General features: G+C 50.1%; 1 protein-coding gene across 3 annotated transcripts in view; it reads left to right on the plus strand.

Moving 5' to 3' along the window:
• ZHX2 (zinc fingers and homeoboxes 2) overlaps positions 1–18,834 on the plus strand; it is a 162,068-nt gene that overhangs the window by 131,207 nt on the left and 12,027 nt on the right. For all 3 annotated transcript variants that reach the window (XM_049092694.1, XM_035696437.2, XM_049092695.1), the window contains exon 3: positions 14,180–16,930. In XM_049092694.1, coding sequence (XP_048948651.1) covers positions 14,411–16,927 — 2,517 coding nt within the window. In that variant the 5' untranslated portion in view covers positions 14,180–14,410 and the 3' untranslated portion in view covers positions 16,928–16,930. The remainder of the gene's footprint in view (positions 1–14,179; positions 16,931–18,834) is intronic.

Raw genomic sequence — 18,834 nt, forward strand, 5'->3', positions numbered from 1 at the left:
TTCCACCAGAAAGGAGCACATCCCCCCCCACCTCACTCCCAACCCGCCCCCCCCCCCCCCCCCCCCGGTGGTTCCAAAAGAAACCCCGGAGTAACTTGCACTGGTTCTGAGTGCTCTGCTTGGCTCATGAGCTAATTCTTTTTTTAAATATTTTATTTATTTATTCATGAGAGGCACAGAGAGAGGCAGAGACATAGGCAGAGGGAGAAGCAGACTCCCCATGGGGAGCCCAATGCAGGACTTGATCCCAAATGCAGGACTCGATCCCAGGACCCCCGGATCATAATCACATCCTGAGTCAAAGGCGGACACTCAACCACTGAGCCACCCAGGTGCCCCATGACCCCATTCTTTAATCATTTATTATTGCTGGAGAATGTGATGCTCTGAGTGGTCAGAACCGAGTCACTGCCAGGATCCCACGTAGACCAAGAGAGGGTAGGGGCCTTTTAAGAACTGAACTGCCATTGCCAGAGGAGGGGGAAAGCCTACTGGACAGGCAGTACCAGCCACAAACAGGTGAAGCCCAGAGACCAGGCCAAGATGTGGGGAGTTATTGCAGCTGCAGAGGGAGGGCATTAGGAGAACTTGACCTAGCACAGAGGAATGCGGGTTACGAAGGCATGGTGAAAGCAGAGCCAGGAAGATGTGGTGCTCCATAAACTATGGGGTGGGAAGGGAGGGTGGGAGAAGGGGAATCCAGGTTTCCAGTCTGAAGGACTGAGAAGATTGTGGGACTTATATTTGGAATAAGGTGCATTACAGAAAGATCACATTTGAGAAGCAAGGGATCAGCTTGGTTCTAGAAGCATTAAATTTAGGATTTCCATAGAGACTCCCAGCGATGGTCATAGATGCACAGAATACACACTGGGAAGAGACGGGAAGGCCATCCAGCCCAGCCTCTGCAGAATTTCCCCTTCAGATACACTTTCTGGTGGGGGTAACTGAATAGAGTCTGTTCTCCAGCTGACCAGGTATGGATCATCTAGGGGTTTTGGTGTTTTTTAAGATTTATTTCTTTATTTTAGAGAGAGAGAGAGAGAGAGAGCAGGGGGGGAGGCAGAGAGAAGGAAGCAGATTCCTCGCTGGGCGCAGAGCCCTACACGGGGCTAGATCTCATGACCCTGAGATCATGACCTGAGCCGAAATCATAAGTCGGACACTTTAACTGATGGAGACACCCAAGCGCCCCTCGTCTGGTTTTTTAATTAATGTATTATTTTCCTTGGTTTTTATGAATCATCTTGGCCCTGTTTTTTTTTAAAAAAAATCAAGGTTCAGCAGAGAATGGCCCCTCCAGCCCCCGTCCACACAGTCCATCCTCACTGTCAGCCAGCCATCAGAGCGGGAGGCCGGGGGCTCTGCAGGGGCTAGGAAGCCTGCTTGGTAGCTCGCTCTCTGCAAGGTTGAAGGTAGAGCTTTGGGACGGAGGAATTGGAAGAAGGCGGTTTGCCCCACAGAGTCGGTGATGGGGACAGATTTGGCAGTTTGAGAGAAAAGCATCCACAGAGCAAGGGTGACCAGGGCAGTTCCAGAAGAGCTGAGCAGAGTGGTCTCAAACATCCTTTGAGACGTGTGATGGTTGCAGAATCTCAACAACAGGTACCCTGTGTTGCAAGCTCAGACCTCATCATGTTGGGGACCCGGAGACAAACGTGGTACCCAGAGAGCTGGCCGGGTCCTGTTGGCAACGCTTTGTTGTGGGTACCATTTTCATGCCCATCTCACTCACAGAAAGGCTGAGGCTTCAGTAAATTGATGTAACCTGTCTAGGCCCACGCAGGGACAAGTGGCAGGAGCAGATATAGAAAGCAAGTCTCCTTCATCCAGGGCCTGAGCTCTTCACCTCTGCCAGAGAGAGCAAGAGTCCGTACAGTAAGGGTAGGGGCTCCTGGGTGGCTCACTCGGTCAAGCGTCCAGCTTTTGATTTTGGCTCAGGTCATGATCTCGGGGTCATGAGATTGAGCCCTGTGTTGGGCTCCACACCCCACATCGGTCTCCTCATCCTGCGTTGGGCTCATGCTCAGCACAGATCCTGCTTGAGATTCCCTCCCTCTCCCTTCTCACACTTGTGCACACTCATGCTCTCTCTCTCTTTCTCTCTCTCTCTCTCTCTCAAATAAACAAATAAAATCTTTTCTTTAAAAATGTGTGAACCAGCACAGAATTGAGCAGCTCTGGGAAATTGGGTGTCGCTTTTCACTTCTGTTTTGATTTGTTTACCTTTTTAGGGAAATAGGAACCTGGGGTGTCCCTAACCCAGAGGGAAGGGGACCCGGGGAAAGAAGGGGAGTTGAGAGCATCGACGAGCGTTGGGCTGGAGGCACAGCAGGGCAGCTTGCAGCCAGGTGGAGGGGTCAGCCTTGTTGTGGGGAGCCCTGCTACCTCTGCTGATGTGGAGGGAAAAGGGATGAGTGTGGAAAGGGGGAAGAAGGTGACCTTTGTCTTGTGACCTTTATCTTCTCAACAACATAGAAGACCGAATCTTCTGAAATAGACAGGCAAAGTTAGGAAAATTAAAAATATTGGCACAGTTGCCATAGAAATTCCTATGGGCATGAACAAAACATGAGTAAGAAGATCTCGGAGCGGCACGACTCGGATGAGCTGAGCTAGTGTGAGTGCACAGCGCCGTCCCCAGGGGGGTGGCAGCCGAGAAGGGGATGTGGCAATAAGGTTAAGTGTCAGAGGGTGGCCTGGGGGAGGGGAGACAGCAGAACAAACGGCACAGCTTAGCCCTGCTTTGCCACTGATACCCGCTCACTAATAAAGTCACCTATTGGCGGAGCCAGAACAGGCCAGCGTTGAAGGTTTTCATTCAACCCCATCCTGCAGACCGAGAATCCCCCCATTTTATGGACCTGGAAACTGAGGCTGGCCTGGCCAATGAGTGTGCTGCACTGGGATTACTCCAGGCTGCATGTGGGCTTGGGGCCCGTGAGGTGGGGCATCCTGGCTGTGGCCGGAGGAGGGACACCCCCGTTAGTAAGTGGCAGAACCAGGATTCAAACCAGGGGAGAGGGCAGCCCAGGTGGCTCAAGGTTTAACGCCGCCTTCAGCCCAGGGTGTGATCCTGGAGACCAGGGATCGAGTCCCACGTCGGGCTCCCTGCATGGAGCCTGCTTCCCTCTGCCTGTGTCTCTGCCTCTCTCTGTGTGTGTGTGTGTGTCTCTCATGAATAAATAAATAAAATGTTTTTTAAAAAATTAAAAAAAAAAAAAACAGGGGAGAGCTGGCTTCCAGCCTCTGTCGCTTTCCACGATGCAGGCAGCACCAGTGGCGAGAACTGAGGCAGAGAAAGACACAGGAGGCCAAGTCCTCCCCTAGCAAACGAGCTGTAGAATTTGATGTTTCTGAGTAAATGAGTAAATTCTGGGCCCTGGGCTCAGAATGGGTCCGTCTTCTCAGGCATAGCTGGTTCTCTTTACACCACCCCCCGCCCTGCCCTTAACTGCCCTGCCTCGGGTCCCCTCTCCTACCCCTCTGCTAGCAGGACCCCGGCCCCCTCACAGAGCCCTGTGTTGCCTAAATGCATGGTGATGCAAATGTGGGGGGCCACGCAGGGCCGCCACAAACTTCATTCTGTCCCCTGAAACTGGTTTGGCCAGAGGAGGCCACGCCAGCTTTTTTCCTACCTAATAAGAGAGCATCTCAGAGTAACAAGTGGAAAAAGACATTACAATTCAATTAAAATCTTACTCCTTTGAACACTCCCAGAGGGAGAAAGCCACTCAGAATTTGTGAGAAATCTAATTTATAGACGCAGTGTCAGGAAATGGGATTGTTCACAATGAACAGCTGTGAGTTCCAGGGCCCAAGCAGTGGGTGCCAGGCCAGGACTGTCTGGGCGACACCCTTTCCAGCAAGCGCTTTATCTCTCCAGCCCTGTGTGCTCCTCTGTGAACTGGGGATCACGGCCACATGCTGGTGTCATGGGGGGAATAGAGATTACGCATGAAAATGGCAGCTTGTTACACCATCCTGCCCGCGCTTAACCAAATTAGCAAACTCCGTCTTTTCTTTAAAAAATAAAAAAATTATCCAGCTGAGCAACTGAGCCATAAAAACCCAAAAAATAGCATCTTAAAGTTCACCTGCCCACCGGGGCGCCTGCATGACTCAGTGGGCTGAGCATCTGACTCTTGATTTTGGCTCAGGTCATGATCTCAGGGTTGTGAGTTCGAGCCCCACACCAGGCTCCATGCTCAGCAGGGGAGTCTGCTTGAGATTCTGTCTCGCTCTCCCCTGCCCCTCAACCCCACTCACTCTTTCTTGTGCATCCTCTCTCTCTCTAAAATAAAATAAATATATCTTTAAAAAAAAAAAAAAAAGCTTTACTTCCCGCAGCCACGGGCTCTGCTGCTGTGCACCTGTCGTGTCTACAGCTGTCTCACACTGTTACGGAGCATCCAGCGGTCTGTGTTCCGTTCTCTTCCGGCATCACCGTTTTGGACAGTTCTTCCCTCACCTCTGCACCGTCCTCTAAATTGCCATTGCCCTCGGGAGCACGCCGTTCCACTCCCGCCCAGCCCGGGGTGCAGTGAGATACCTCTCCCGTCTTCATGGCACGGAGCAGGCCTCCACCCAGCGGCTTCTGAACTAGGAGAGGCCAGGTGCTGATAAGCTGGTGGCTCATCCGCCCCCGTGGCTGCTTGTTCGAAGCAAAGATTCCTATGCCTGCTTCTGGTGGTTTGGGTTTAATAAGTCTGCAGCACCCCAGGTGATCTCTGATGGTTTGGGAGCCACATTGTAGGCCCACCCCCAAAATTCAAGTTCAGATTTCAGTAGGCTCAGGAGAAAGCGGTGAAACTCGGGAGCTAACTTAGGGTAACCAGTGACCCTTCAAAAGCAATTCCCACTCAACAGATGGGAAAAATGGAGCAAGGATGGAGACAGATGCGGAGCGGCTGGGCAGCCGGGCGTGCAGAGCGAAGCCCAGGACCCCTGCATCCGACTCCTTTCTCTGCCCCACCTGCCAGCCACCACCGCCACAACGCACCGACCCTCCAGAATTCCTTCTGGGGCAGTAGAGGGGTGGGTGGATGTTGTGACTTTAGACCATAAAGGAACAATCTCTCTCTCTCTCTCTCTCTCTCACACACACGCACACACACACGCACAAGGCCTACCCTTATGAACTGAGGCGGGATCTGTTAACAGCTCTGTCAGAAGACCCGGCAAAGCTAAAAGCATCTTCTTTGGCTTTGATGTCTTGACAAGACGCTTCCTTTGAAAGCCCAGAGACAGCCCTGTTATTTCCTCTGACAACCCCAGTGAAAAGCCCTAAAATGAGAAGTGGCATCCCCACCATAGCCCAGAGAAGTTTCGATTCCTTGGGAGCGGCCCATGTGCTCCCCAGGGTAGGTGCGAAGCCTGCCCTGGAGGCCCAAGGGGCCCAGGCTCCTCAGCTTGCTGCAACCTCTGAACCCCCTTGGGCTGGACACCCCTGGCCACAGGGGTCTCTGCATTCTGACCCTTCACCTCCCCCATGTGCCTTCCTAGAGAAGTCAAGAGCCTGGGCATCTCTCACCTGATAGCCAGGCTGTGTGTCGGCCACCTTGCAAAGAGATTCTGGGGGCTGGTCTGATGGTTTGACCCATTCTTACTTTCCCCTGAGGGTCACAGGCCACTGGTAGGGAGAAGTCAGGAAATGCTACCACCCCAGACCTACTGAATCAGAATCTATATTTTAACAAAATCCCCATAAAGCTTGTATCCCAGCTCTGCTGCTCCAGGCTGCATGACCTCAGCCAAGCTCCTTAACCTCTCTGAGCCTCAGTGTCCACAGAGGGTCTTTCAAAAGTGAAACACTTAGCACCTGACATGTACTAAGATTTCAGGGAATGTTAGCTGTCATTGTTTCTTTTTAATTTTTATAAATTTATTTTTTATTGGTGTTCAATTTGCCAACATATAGAATAACACCCAGTGCTCATCCCATCAAGTGCCCACCTCAGTGCCCGTCACCCAGTCACCCCCACCCCCCGCCCACCTCCCCTTCCACCACCCCTAGTTCGTTTCCTAGAGTTAGAGTCTTTCATATTCTGTCTCCCTTTCTGATATATCTCAATTAGCTGTCATTGTTATTGGGAAAATGATTAAGGGAGAATCGGTTTACCACAATCAGACCCGAATCATCCAGCCATGAGGAAGGAAGTCCAGATTGAATGGAAGAAAGTTCCAGATGAAAAGCGAAGAGGCCTCAGCATGTGCTTAAAGAACAAACATCAGGATAGAGAGGAGTGTCTCTGGCAGCCTGTGCCCTCATTGTTTAATTTGGGGTTAATTTGGATTATTATTCATCTGCTTGGTTTGGAGGTTCTTACCTTCATTGATGTGCCTTCTCTTTTTTTTTAAGATTTTATTTATTTATTCATTAGAGACACACAGAGAGAGGCAGAGACGCAGGCAGAGGGAGAAGCAGGCTCCCTATGGAAGCCTGGATCCCAGGACCCCGGGATCATGACCTGAGCCAAAGGCAGAGGCTCAGCCACTGAGCCACCCCGGCACCCCATGCCTTCTCCTTCTGCCATCCCTGCCCCACCGCCCCACAAGCTTATCCCCATGACCCTGCTGCTCCCGTGACTCCGTTGCCAGCAGAATGAAATTGCAGCTCCTTACCACGGCATTCAAGGCTATCCATGTGCTCGCTTCGGCAGCACATATACAAGGCTATCCACAGTTGAGGCCCAAGCCAACCTGCTAGCCTCTTCCCTGCCTCCACCAGCACGCCCTGCCCTTTGACCTCAGTCCTGTCATTCCTCAGAAATGTCCTTCCTCCTGCTGTCTCCTCTGCCTGGGAGTAGGTTCCTCTGATTGGAGTCCTCCTCCGCCTGTCTCCGCCTGTCACCCTCAGAGCTCTGCTCACCCAGCGGAGGCTGCATCGTGTACCAAGAGCATGGGTTCAATTTGGACTGACTGTGCTCAAATCCCAGTTCTGCCCGTGAACGCGCCATGTGACCCTGGGCAAGGCACTTGGCCTCCCTGGCCTGGGTTCATTCTTCCATAAATTGAGGCTCATAACAACTGCTTTGCAGAGTTGTTGTGACGACTCATCCACATAGTGAGGAAAATTTCAATTAATCAAAGTCATGGTTGTTTTATTTTATTTTTTTTTTCATGGTTGTTTTAGTTCTAAGATTACCTCCACTGTGAAGCCTTTTGCCTTCCTTCCAACCTGCCCTAGGGAATGGAGAAGCCTGCTCTGTGTTTCATAAACTCTCCTTCTTGTCTATGCAGCCACCAAATGCTCCACGGACACCTTCTCGCGGAGGGAGTCCCTGAGCTCCCTGCTTCAAATCATGGGTCCCTCACTCTGCACCCCATCCTCTTCGTGGCTTGACTTTTCTCCATAGCACTTATCAGCTGCCAGGCTTCCACCTGTTTATGCCTGTGAACGTGAGCTCTGCCGGAGGACGGATGCCTGTCTGCTCGCTCCTGTCTCCTGGGCTCCCACAATGGCATCTGCACTCGTAGGGCTCACTATTCGTTGACTACATGAATAGATCACTTTTGTACCACTGAGGGTGTTTGTTGGCACTGCCCTGCCTGGCTGTGAGGGGCTGAATTGAGTCTCCCCACCGCCCCCCAACTACCAAATTCATGTGTTACAATCCTACCCCCCTGAGAATGTGACTGGATTTGCAGATAGTCTTTAAAGAGGTGAAGAGGCTCTTGGGGTGAGCCCTATCTGGTGTGGGTCCTTCTGAGGTGACCAGGAGGTAGGCATACACAGAAGGAAGGGCGTAATGAGGACACAGCAGGAAGGTGGCCTTCCACAAGCTGAAGGAGAGAGGCTTCGGGAGAAACCGGCCCTGCAGACACCTCAGCCTTGAACTTCCAGCCCCCACAACTGTGAGCGAAATATCCCTATTGTTGAAGCCTCCTGGTCAGGGGTACTCTGTTGCATACGGCAGCCCTGGCTGATGAATATTCAGGATGTGAGGGTCTTAGGATGAATATTTAGGATGAATATTCCAGCTGTGAGTGTCTCAAGAACAAGAGCACAGGTTTCTTCAAGTCTGTCTACCCCACATCCTCGGGGCTGGGCCCACACCCAAAGCCAGTACACAGGGTCTGATCGTCCCACAACACAGAGGATGATGATGGAAGAAGCTCCAGGTGGTGAGGCAAAAGCTCTGCAGACATCCACAAATGACTTTTGTCATTATCTTAGAGGCTGGCCAATTTCATTATATGTTATTTGTCCCAAGGTTTTGTCATTTCTCATTCACCGTTGGGTTTTTCTTTGTGGTGCTTGATGAATCCCGCAGTGGACAAAAGGAAAACTGAGACCATGTCAAAAAACACGCAGGGGAGGCGAGAGTCTGTGTTTGGTGCTGGGCTCCCTCTCCACGCACCACAGGCTTGTCACGCTCTGTGACAGTTGGGCTGTGAGGGCTGGGACGGCTGGGAAGGAGGACATGCTGTGCAGAGTAGTCACAGATGAAGGAGATTTCTTACCTCTCCTCTCCTTCTGAGCACCAGGATCTTCATCACAAATGTGCTTGGTCCTAACCTACTCAGGCCACCCCCTGAAGGCAGGGATTGCTTCTGAGGCTCCCACACTGCTGGGCCCTTGGCACGGTGGCTAGGGGCAGCCAGCAGAGAGCTGGGTGCTGCCCATAAGTGGGGTGTCTGCAGGTTGACACAGAGTGTGCTGGTGCCCGCCTCAGACCCACTGGGAAGCTGGCCAGGGTGAGACCAGCAACACAGGGCTAGTCTGTTGGGATATTCACCCCCCACAGCATGGATGGAAGGGGCTGTGTTGGAGTTTTGTTTGGGGGTTTTAGGGTTTTGTTTTGTTTGTTTTTTTTTACAATTCTATTATTCATTCATTTGCAAGAAAGAGAGCATAAGCGGGGGGGGAGGGGGGGCGGGCAGACTCAGAGCAAGAAGCCTGATGTAGTGCTCAATCCCAGAACCTGGAGATCATGACCTGAGCCAAAGGCAGACGTTCAACCATCCGAGCCACCCAGGCACCCCTGTGTTGGAGTTTTAACATGCATTTCATTCATTCATTCATTCCTTCATTCATTTTTTATTTGTGCCAATTCTGCGTGGTAGGCACCCAAACCCGAAGATGCCTGGCTGTACTGTAGCCTTCATGCCGCGAGTACCAGGCTTCACAGCGCTGGTCCCAATCTCGCTGGTGGCTCACGGACTTTCAAACAGATGCCACATGCTGCTGTTCTGTAGATGCTGTTCTCACCCCCTTGCCATGCCAGGATTATTCTTCCAAGGGCAATGGTTCTTGCAGCTCCATCACGGGGACCCCAAGAGATGAATTCTTCAAGGCTCAGTATTTTCTGAGCCCTGCCTCCACTTCTCTTATTTCTTCCTTCATCTTTCCTTCTTTTTGATCTGCTGTGGTTTGGACTCCTAGTTGCCAAATGAGTTTTAGAAGATACTGTTTATTCTGAAATGCAATTTTTTGGAACCTTGAGAAGTTTTAGGGTGTTTTACCACAGTTTGGTTCACTTCTGGGCCTCATTTATCAACAGATTTAAAACATCCTACAGATGGGGAGTTTCTGTTAGAAAAATCTCTTATCTCATGAGAGCCCATTCCTGCCTGATTACTGTGTCCTGCAGGAGGAAAGTCTCCTTTTGATCCCTCTCTTAAAAATTGTGTTTTATATGCCCAAGCCTCTTGGCTAGTGTGTGCGAATTTTGCCACCTCCTTCTGTGTCAATAGCACCCTCTTTAGGACCTCCTTCCCCTAATAAAGCTCCTCTACTCATATGAGCCCCAACATACACACACACGTGCACACACAGGGGGCGCACACATGTGCATACACAGTCCGGAACGTCCACAAGAGGTTTTGCTGTGCCTCCTCACCCCTGCATCAGCCACGGTTCCCACGAGGTAGCCATCCTGCAGTTAACTTAATTATTCAGCCAACATTTACAGAAAGCATGCTATGGGCCAGGTATGATTCTAGGCTCTGGGGAAACCACAGTGAACAGTTTCTGCCTTTATGGGGCTTCTATTCTAGAATAGCACTGTCCCGAAGAAGGTCCCTCAAGGATAGAAACAACCTGCACTGTTTAATACAATAGCCACCAGCCACATGTGGCTACTGAGCACTTGAAATGTGGCCAATGTGACTGAGGAACTGATTTTTTAATTTTTTTAATTTTAATTAATTTAAATTCAAAGAGTCACATGTGGCTAATGGCTGGCATATGGAGAGCACAGTTCTAGAGGAAGAAATGAGTAAGAGGGTAAATACTCTCTCTTCCCTTCTATAAGCATAAAATGCATAAGTAAATCTTTTTTTTTTTTTTTTTAAGTGGACGCCTGGGTGGCTCAGTGGTTGAGTGTCTGCCTTTGGCTCAAGTCATGATCCCATGGGGGTCCTGGAATCGAGTCCTGCATCAGGCTCCCTGAAAGGAGCCTCCCTCTGCCTATGTCTCTGCCTCTCTCTGTGTCTTTCATGAATAAATAAATGAAAAATCTTTAAAAATTAATACATAAAAAGATTTTATTTATTTATTTGACAGAGAAAGAGAGAGTATAAGCAGGAGGAGGGGCAGGCAGACGGAGAGGGAGAAGCAAGCTCCCTGCTGAGCAGGAAACCCCATGCAGGGCTCCATCCCAGGACCCTGGGATCATGACCTCCAAAGTCAGACGCTTACGTGACTGAGCCATCCAGGTGCCCCTAAGCAAATCTTAAATATTGAAAGGTGCTATGAAGAAAGCAAAGCAAGGAAGGAAATAAAGTGATGGTGGGAGGCATTAATTTCAGTGGGGTGGCAGTCAGGAAAGGCCCCTCCGTGGCAGGATGACTTAAAAGGAGGTGTACGCACTGAGGACCTCTGGGATGGGACGTTCCGGCAGAGGTCCTGAGGTGGACAGAGTGCACCTGCACCAGCATCCGGAGCATGACACCCAAGGGGGACAGGAAGCATGGGCCACAACATGCCAGGGTATGAGGTTAGGAGGGCATGGAGAAAGGCCTTCATGCAGAAAGGCGACATGAACGGATTGGTATCTTAGAACATCCCTCTGCCCTGGAAAGGAAGGAAGCAGGAGACCCACAGGAGGTGCCACAAGCTTCCAGGCAGGAGATGATGGGAGCTGAGAAAGGGCAGGGAGCAGGGGGAGTGGTGTGAAGTGGTCTGATGGCACTGGATTTATTTCAAAGACAAGATTCAATAGGATTGCTGATGGATTCATTGGGGTAAGACAAAGAGGTTTGGGCAGAAGGAGCAATAGTGGCACCATTGACAGAGATAAGAAACTCTGGCGGAAACAATGTGTGGCTGAGGGGGAAATAAAGAGTCTGAGCTACAAGAATGTGAAGCCTGAAGATGTGGGCTTGGGTGTACTCAGTGCAAAAAGGGCACGATCCCCTCTGCTCCGCTGTACCAGTGTCCTCTCCTCACTGGTGCCCTGAGGGATCCTCAACCACAGCTGAGGACGTTGCCCAGCATGGAAAGGCCAGGGCTCCTCCTTAGAATGGTTGCATTCTGGGTTCACAAGGGGAAATGCCGCTCCCTGGGTCCCGCTCAGCTTTGTCACCTGTGCCCCTTAGCAGACAGGTGTGGGCAGAGTCTTCCCTTGTTGCTCATAAAAATAAGTCTTCACTTCCACCCTTGACCACTCTCCTCCACGGGACTCAAACCCAAGCCAGTGGGAGGGGCAACACAGTTACAATTTTCTGTGCTGAGATCATTCTCAACACTCAAACGGTAGACTTCAGAGATGCCATCCCTCCCATTCTCCTTCTCCCTGGATGTCAGCTCTACTTGTTTCAAAACACATCTCCCTTCACTTTTACCCACAAAATGGAAGGGCCCCCCGTCTCAGCCCATGCATTGGGACACTCAACATGGCCAGCTCCCCAGTCTGCCTTCCTTTAACAATTCCTACTCCTAATAAACAAATTGTTTCTGGACTCCCAAATTAATATTTGTTTAGTGCAATTCCAATCAAAGTTCTCTTTTTTAATTTATTTATTCATGAGAGACAGAGAGAGAAGCAGAGACATAGGCAGAGGGAGAAGCAGGCTCCCTGCAGGGAGCCCAGTGTGGGACTCGATCCCAGGACCCCAGGATCACGACCTGAGCCAAAGGCAGACGCTTAACCACTGAGCCACCCAGGTGCCCCCTAATCAGAATTTTAACCAGGTTTTATTTTGCAGGTGACTCTGATTTATCAAAATTGATTTATGTGATTAGGTGACCAAAGTAACCCAGAAATGTTTACAGAAGAAGAATAATAAGGAGGAATTCACACTCCCAGATATTAAAATATACTCTAATCTACCAAAAAAAAAATTGAGACGTTGAGTCTCAATAGCTAGATAAGAGGCACAGAATAGATGACCCAGAAACACCCTAGTATATATAAAAATTTAATGTATGACAAAGATGATTTCACAAATTAGTGAGAAAACATAACACAATACATGCGATGAGATAATTGGTAACTTTCCAGAAAAATGATAGAATTGTATCTTATAGCTTAACCCAAGATCAATTCAATTTTAGATGAGTTAAATGTAACATATAAAGCTAAAACACTCTAAGAAAACATAGAATATGTCTCAGCCGTCAAAGCAGAGAATCACCTTTTTTTTGGTGTGCAAGTGATTTTTATTTATTTAATATTTCTGTTAAAGTATAATGGACGTATAATATCCTGTTTCAGACACACATCATAGTGATTCCCTGTTTCTCGTCATTATGAAATGGCTCCCATGATAAGTCCAGTTACCACCAGTCACCATACAAAGTTAATACAGTATCATTGACTATATTCCCTATGCTATACATTATATCCCCAGGACTTACTTTTTTGTAAGTGAAAATTTGCACCACTTAATCATTAATTAGCTAGTTCATGTGCCCCCCAAACCCTCTCCTCTCTGGTAACCTGCAGTTTGTTTCTAATAACCAGAAATCACTTCCTACATATAAAATCACAATGAAAGGAGACACACACACAAAAAAAAGGTGGGTGAATTTGCTGCCTAAATCTTCAAATTTTTACATATAAAACATGAAAAACACCGTACACAAAAGTAAACGGTAAATGATAGACTAGAAACATTTCGCAACAAATATAATAAAGTACTGATACTCATCTAGAGAAAACTTGTGAATTAATAATAAAACCGCTGAGCATCACACATAAAAATGGCATAAATAAGCAATTCAAAAAGAAAGAACACACATGGCAAGTAGATCTCTGAAAACAGTTCAACCTGATTAGCAATCAAGGAAAGCACATTAAGACGGTTTAACCCCATCTACTCGGGAAAGCTTTTTCATGGTCATATTTCATGTAGGCAGAGTGGTAAGTTGGGCATTCTCATTCGCTGCCAGGGGAAGATTTGGCTGATGCAAAAGTTGGCCATAGGAGTCTAGAAAACCTAAACGTGCATACTCTTTGACCCAGTGCTTCTATTTCTCAGCATTCATTCATCCAAAGTTGGTTATCAGAAATAAGGACTCAGGGTGTTGACTATTATATCACTGAGGAGAGCCAAAAATTGGAAATAACTTAAATGTCCAACAAAAGTTGAATGGCTAAATACATCACATGTGGTATAGCCCTACAAGATAATACCATGCAGCCATTTTCTTAAATCATCATTTTGCTCAATATTTACGGAAATGAGGAAGCTTTCAAGTGAACTGAGGGAACTCTAATATTTGGGGTGATTTTTTTTTCTTCTTTATACTTCAAAGCATTTTTCTGGATTTTTCTCTACTGGTGATTTTACTCTTATGATAAGAAACAAAAGTGACTATCCATTTCCTAATGCCCATATAAACACCGCTTGCCAGCCTCAGGTACGCATCTTGCTTCTGATGTACCGTCAATTAAAGTAGCTTGAGAGCCCAGTGACATCTCGTCTTTGACATCCCCTCCACCACCCCGCCCACCATGCAGCGCCTTTGTAGCTTTTCTGTTTGCCTCTAAACATGAACGAGTGACTTGCACCCTCGTTTGCTTGCTCCGGGCCAGTTCCTATTGCCCTTTCCAAAGAAAGGAAGAGAAGAATATGATCCTTCATTTTTATGCTGCACCCAGTCTTGACATCTGTGCTTACTTAGGTGTTTGCTTTGTTTGGAGTGCCAGTTGGGATGGGTTAGAAAGAAATGCTAGTTTCTTCTGCCTTATGGAAAAACACTGACCCCATCTTTGTTCTTGTCCCACAGATATGATGCTGCCTCTTGTGTGTAGCCGTTGGAGCAGTTACAATTTTCTGTGCTGAGATCATTCTCAACACTCAAACGTTAGACTTCAGCATTCAAGGGAAGCCAAAGCCATTGGAGGGGGAATAAAGCCCAAAGCCTTTTAAAATCTAACTTGTCCCAAAAATTTCACTGCCCCTTCCCCACCTGCCCACCCCAGCCCCCAAATTAAGCTATTGCACACAGACAGGCAGCATGGCGAGCAAGCGAAAATCCACAACCCCGTGCATGGTTCGGACATCACAAGTAGTAGAACAAGATGTGCCCGAGGAAGCAGACAGGGCCAAAGATAAAGGAATCAGCACGCCACAGCCTGAAGCAGCCAAGGACAGTTGGACAGTGGAACCTGAAAACTCTTCCAAAGAAAATGAAGTGATAGAGGTGAAATCTACAGGGGAAAACCAATCCAAAAAACTCCAGGGTGGTTACGAATGCAAATACTGCCCCTACTCCACGCAAAACCTGAACGAGTTCACGGAGCATGTCGACATGCAGCACCCCAACGTGATTCTCAACCCCCTTTACGTGTGTGCCGAATGTAACTTCACAACCAAAAAGTACGACTCGTTGTCTGACCACAACTCCAAGTTCCATCCCGGGGAGACCAACTTCAAGCTGAAGCTGATCAAGCGCAATAATCAGACTGTCTTAGAGCAGTCCATCGAAGCCACCAACCACGTCGTGTCCATCACCACCAGCGGCCCTGCGAGCGGTGACAGTGATCCTGGAATCTCAGTGAGTAAAACGCCCATCATGAAGCCAGGGAAACCAAAAGCCGATGCCAAGAAGGTGCCCAAGAAGCCCGAGGAGGCCACCCCCGAGAACCACGTGGAAGGGACTGCCCGCCTGGTGACAGACGCGGCGGAGATCCTCTCGAGACTTGGAGGCGTGGAGCTCCTCCAGGACACCTTAGGGCACGTCATGCCTTCTGTCCAGCTCCCACCAAATATCAACCTTGTCCCCAAGGTCCCCGTCCCGCTGAACACTACCAAATACAACTCCGCCCTGGACACGAATGCCACCATGATCAACTCCTTCAACAAATTCCCTTACCCAACCCAGGCTGAGTTGTCCTGGCTCACAGCTGCTTCCAAACACCCAGAAGAGCACATCAGAATCTGGTTTGCCACACAGCGCTTAAAGCACGGCATCAGCTGGTCCCCAGAGGAGGTGGAGGAGGCCCGGAAAAAGATGTTCAATGGCACGATCCAGTCGGTACCCCCGACGATCACCGTGCTGCCGGCGCAGTTGGCCCCCACAAAGGTGTCACAGCCCATCCTCCAGACAGCTCTCCCTTGCCAGATTCTCGGCCAGACCAGCCTGGTGCTGACTCAGGTGACGAGCGGGTCAGCAACCGTCTCTTGCTCCCCCATCACGCTCGCCGTGGCCGGAGTGACCAACCACGGCCAAAAGAGACCGTTGGTGACTCCCCAAGCTGCCCCCGAGCCCAAGCGTCCACACGTCGCCCAGGTGCCGGAGCCCCCACCCAAGGCGGCCAACCCCTCGCTGACCCCGGCCAGCGACCGCAAGAAGACAAAGGAGCAGATCGCGCATCTCAAGGCGAGCTTTCTCCAGAGCCAGTTCCCTGACGACGCCGAGGTCTACAGGCTCATCGAGGTGACCGGCCTGGCCAGGAGCGAGATCAAGAAGTGGTTCAGCGATCACCGGTACCGATGTCAGAGAGGCATCGTCCACATCACCAGCGAATCCCTTGCCAAAGACCAGTTGGCCATCGCGGCCTCCCGACACGGCCGCACGTACCACGCGTACCCGGACTTTGCCCCGCAGAAATTCAAAGAGAAGACACAGGGTCAGGTTAAAATCCTGGAAGACAGCTTTCTGAAAAGCTCTTTCCCGACCCAGGTGGAACTGGAGAGGCTAAGGGGGGAGACGAAACTGAGCAGGAGAGAGATTGAATCGTGGTTCTCGGAGAGAAGGAAGCTCCGGGACAGCATGGAACAATCGATCCTGGATTCCATGGGGACTGGCAAAAAAGGCCAAGATGTGGCGGCCCCCAATGGTGCTCTGTCTCGGCTCGACCAGCTCTCTGGTGTCCAGTTAGCCAGCTCTCTGGCCAGCCCTTCACCAGCAATGACGAAAAGTCAGGAACAGGTACACCTCCTGAGGAGCACGTTTGCAAGAACCCAGTGGCCTACGCCCCAGGAGTATGACCAGCTGGCCGCAAAGACCGGCCTGGTCCGAACTGAGATTGTGCGTTGGTTCAAGGAGAACAGGTGCTTGCTAAAAACCGGGCCCTTGAAGTGGATGGAGCAGGACCAGCACCCGCACACGGCGGGCGAGCAGGCCTACGACGCGGCGCAGAGGCGGGCGGCGAAAGCCGTGGCCGCTGAGAGCCCAAAGAACGGGAGCGAGGTGGGTCCGCAGCATTACAAGGACCCCAGAAAGCTCTGCGAAGAGGACTTGGAGAAGCTGGTACCCAGGGTGAAAGTGGGCAACGAGCAGGGGAAAGACGGTGCGCCGGCAAAGCCTTCAGAAGCCACCTCGGACAGGTCAGAGGGCAGCAGCCGGGACGGCCAGGGCAGCGACGAAAACGAGGAGTCGGGCGTTGTGGATTGGGTGGAGGTCACGGTCGGAGAGGAGGACGCCGTCTCGGACAGGTCCGACAGCTGGAGCCAGGCCGCAGCCGAAGGCACCGCGGACCTGGCCGGCTCGGACTCAGACAGCATCCCGGCCGAGGCTGGCCAGGCCTAACAGGTACCGAACCTCACCTGTTCCACCCAGGGAACAGGGGGAGGGTGCTGGCTCGCTTTCTTTTTATGGTCGGGGGCAGTATAGGTTGTAGGGGACAGAGATGCTGACCCAGACCATGGGTTCTTTGTAACAGTTGTTGTTTTTAAAGCCTTTTTTTTTTTAATTTCATTTATTTATTCATGAGAGACACACAGAGAGAGAGAGAGGCAGAGACACAGGCAGAGGGAGAAGTAGGCTCCATGCAGGGAGCCCGACGTGGGACTCGATCCCGGGTCTCCGGGACCACGACCTGGGCTGAAGGCGGCGCTAAACCGCTGAGCCACCTGGGCTGCCCAAAAGTTGTTGTTTTTAAAAGAAGAAAAGTAGTGATGCCAGCTGGCCAGGTCGGAGGGCTCAGAGGGGTCCCGCAGGACCAGCCGAGAGGGTCCTGGGTCCTGGGCTCCATGTAGAATGGCAATCAGATGTGAACCAGCAGGAGGTAAGAGCAGGGTTTACTGAAGGGAGAGGGAGAGGGGGAGAGAGAAAGAGAGAGAGAGAGAGAGAACAGATACAGAGGGAGTGTCTGGGAGACTCAGAAAATTAAGGAGCATGAGTCTCATCTTCGCTTGGGGTCTGGGGTTTTTATTGATGAGTGTGGTCTGGTGCACGTGTCCTCTCAGGCATCCAGGAGTTGTTCAGAACAAGGACAGGGGCAGGTGTCATCATAAGTCACTCATTCCCTGGAGCCAAGGGGTCTTGACATCAAGATGTCTAGCGCCAGTGGTCTAGAATAGGCATATGCACAGGATGGCCTCGCCCCGTCATTCCTGAGATGTTATTAGAAGACTCCAGAGAAATCATTAACTCCTTGCCCCTGACAAGGAGGACATACATTAAGGCGTGTGTAGGGCGGGGTGCAGGTCCTAGCGAGGATAGAAGCAGGACAGGGAGCAAAAAGCAGATTTTTATGGACTCCTTCAGTCTCCCTGTGTCACTAGGGGCTGGTAGATTTTGTGTGCTCATTTGCAAGGCTGTGCCCATGGGTGACAGTGCTGCTGCCTGTGGCCTGTTTTGGACACCACACTTGGGGCCTATCCATTCGAAAGTCTAGATGCCGTTGCAGCAAGGACACATCCTCTGCCTGCTTTGTGTTCACTGCCGTAAGAATCAAGGTGAAAAGGATGTATCTTTCCCTTTTTCTTCCCCCTTTTTTTTTTTTTTCATTTTCTTTCCTTTTTGGATTTTCAAGAGTACTTAACCAAGTTTCCTGGCTAGAGATTTGGGGTTGTTTTGCTTTCACCTGGCAGGTTTGGGTATTTGCCTTGTCATGGCTAAAGGAAGGGTTAGAGCGCATCTCACTAAGTAACCCAGCTCATAATTGTGCTGATTGGGTCCCTAGAACCCCTTCAGTCTGGAAGAGACTGATGTAAATTAGGCCTGTAGAGCCACAAAAGCCTGGGAAGGGAGGTTACCATGGTTACTAATGGCCATGTCATCCACATGATGGGACATGCCACCCAAGCCCTGGTGTTTGTGCTTTCAGGAGAGGTCTGTGCAAATCAAGGCCTAAAAGCCCAGCAGCTTGCTTGGTGGTAGATTTAGAATAGAGGGGGCAGCAGAGAGAGGGGTTCAAGAAGCAAAGATCACCTTAGCCAAAGCCAAAACATTCCAAGGGCAGCTTGGAAGTAGGAGGAAGACATGAGATTTACAATCTGCCCAGATTGGCTTCTCCAGAGGTCACTTAAAAGGCAATAGAAGGGGGGACACCTTCCCCCCACCACCACCATCCTAGGATATCATCTTTAAAAATAATGAAATAAAAAATAATAATAATGAAATAAAGGTAAGAACCTCCTGAATGATTGATAAGGTCCCAGAGGGAGCCCTGGAAATTATCATACCTCTTTATTAAGGAGTTCGGACAACTT

This window comes from Canis lupus, chromosome 13 (assembly GCF_003254725.2).
Source record: "Canis lupus dingo isolate Sandy chromosome 13, ASM325472v2, whole genome shotgun sequence".
Taxonomy (NCBI): domain Eukaryota; kingdom Metazoa; phylum Chordata; class Mammalia; order Carnivora; family Canidae; genus Canis; species Canis lupus.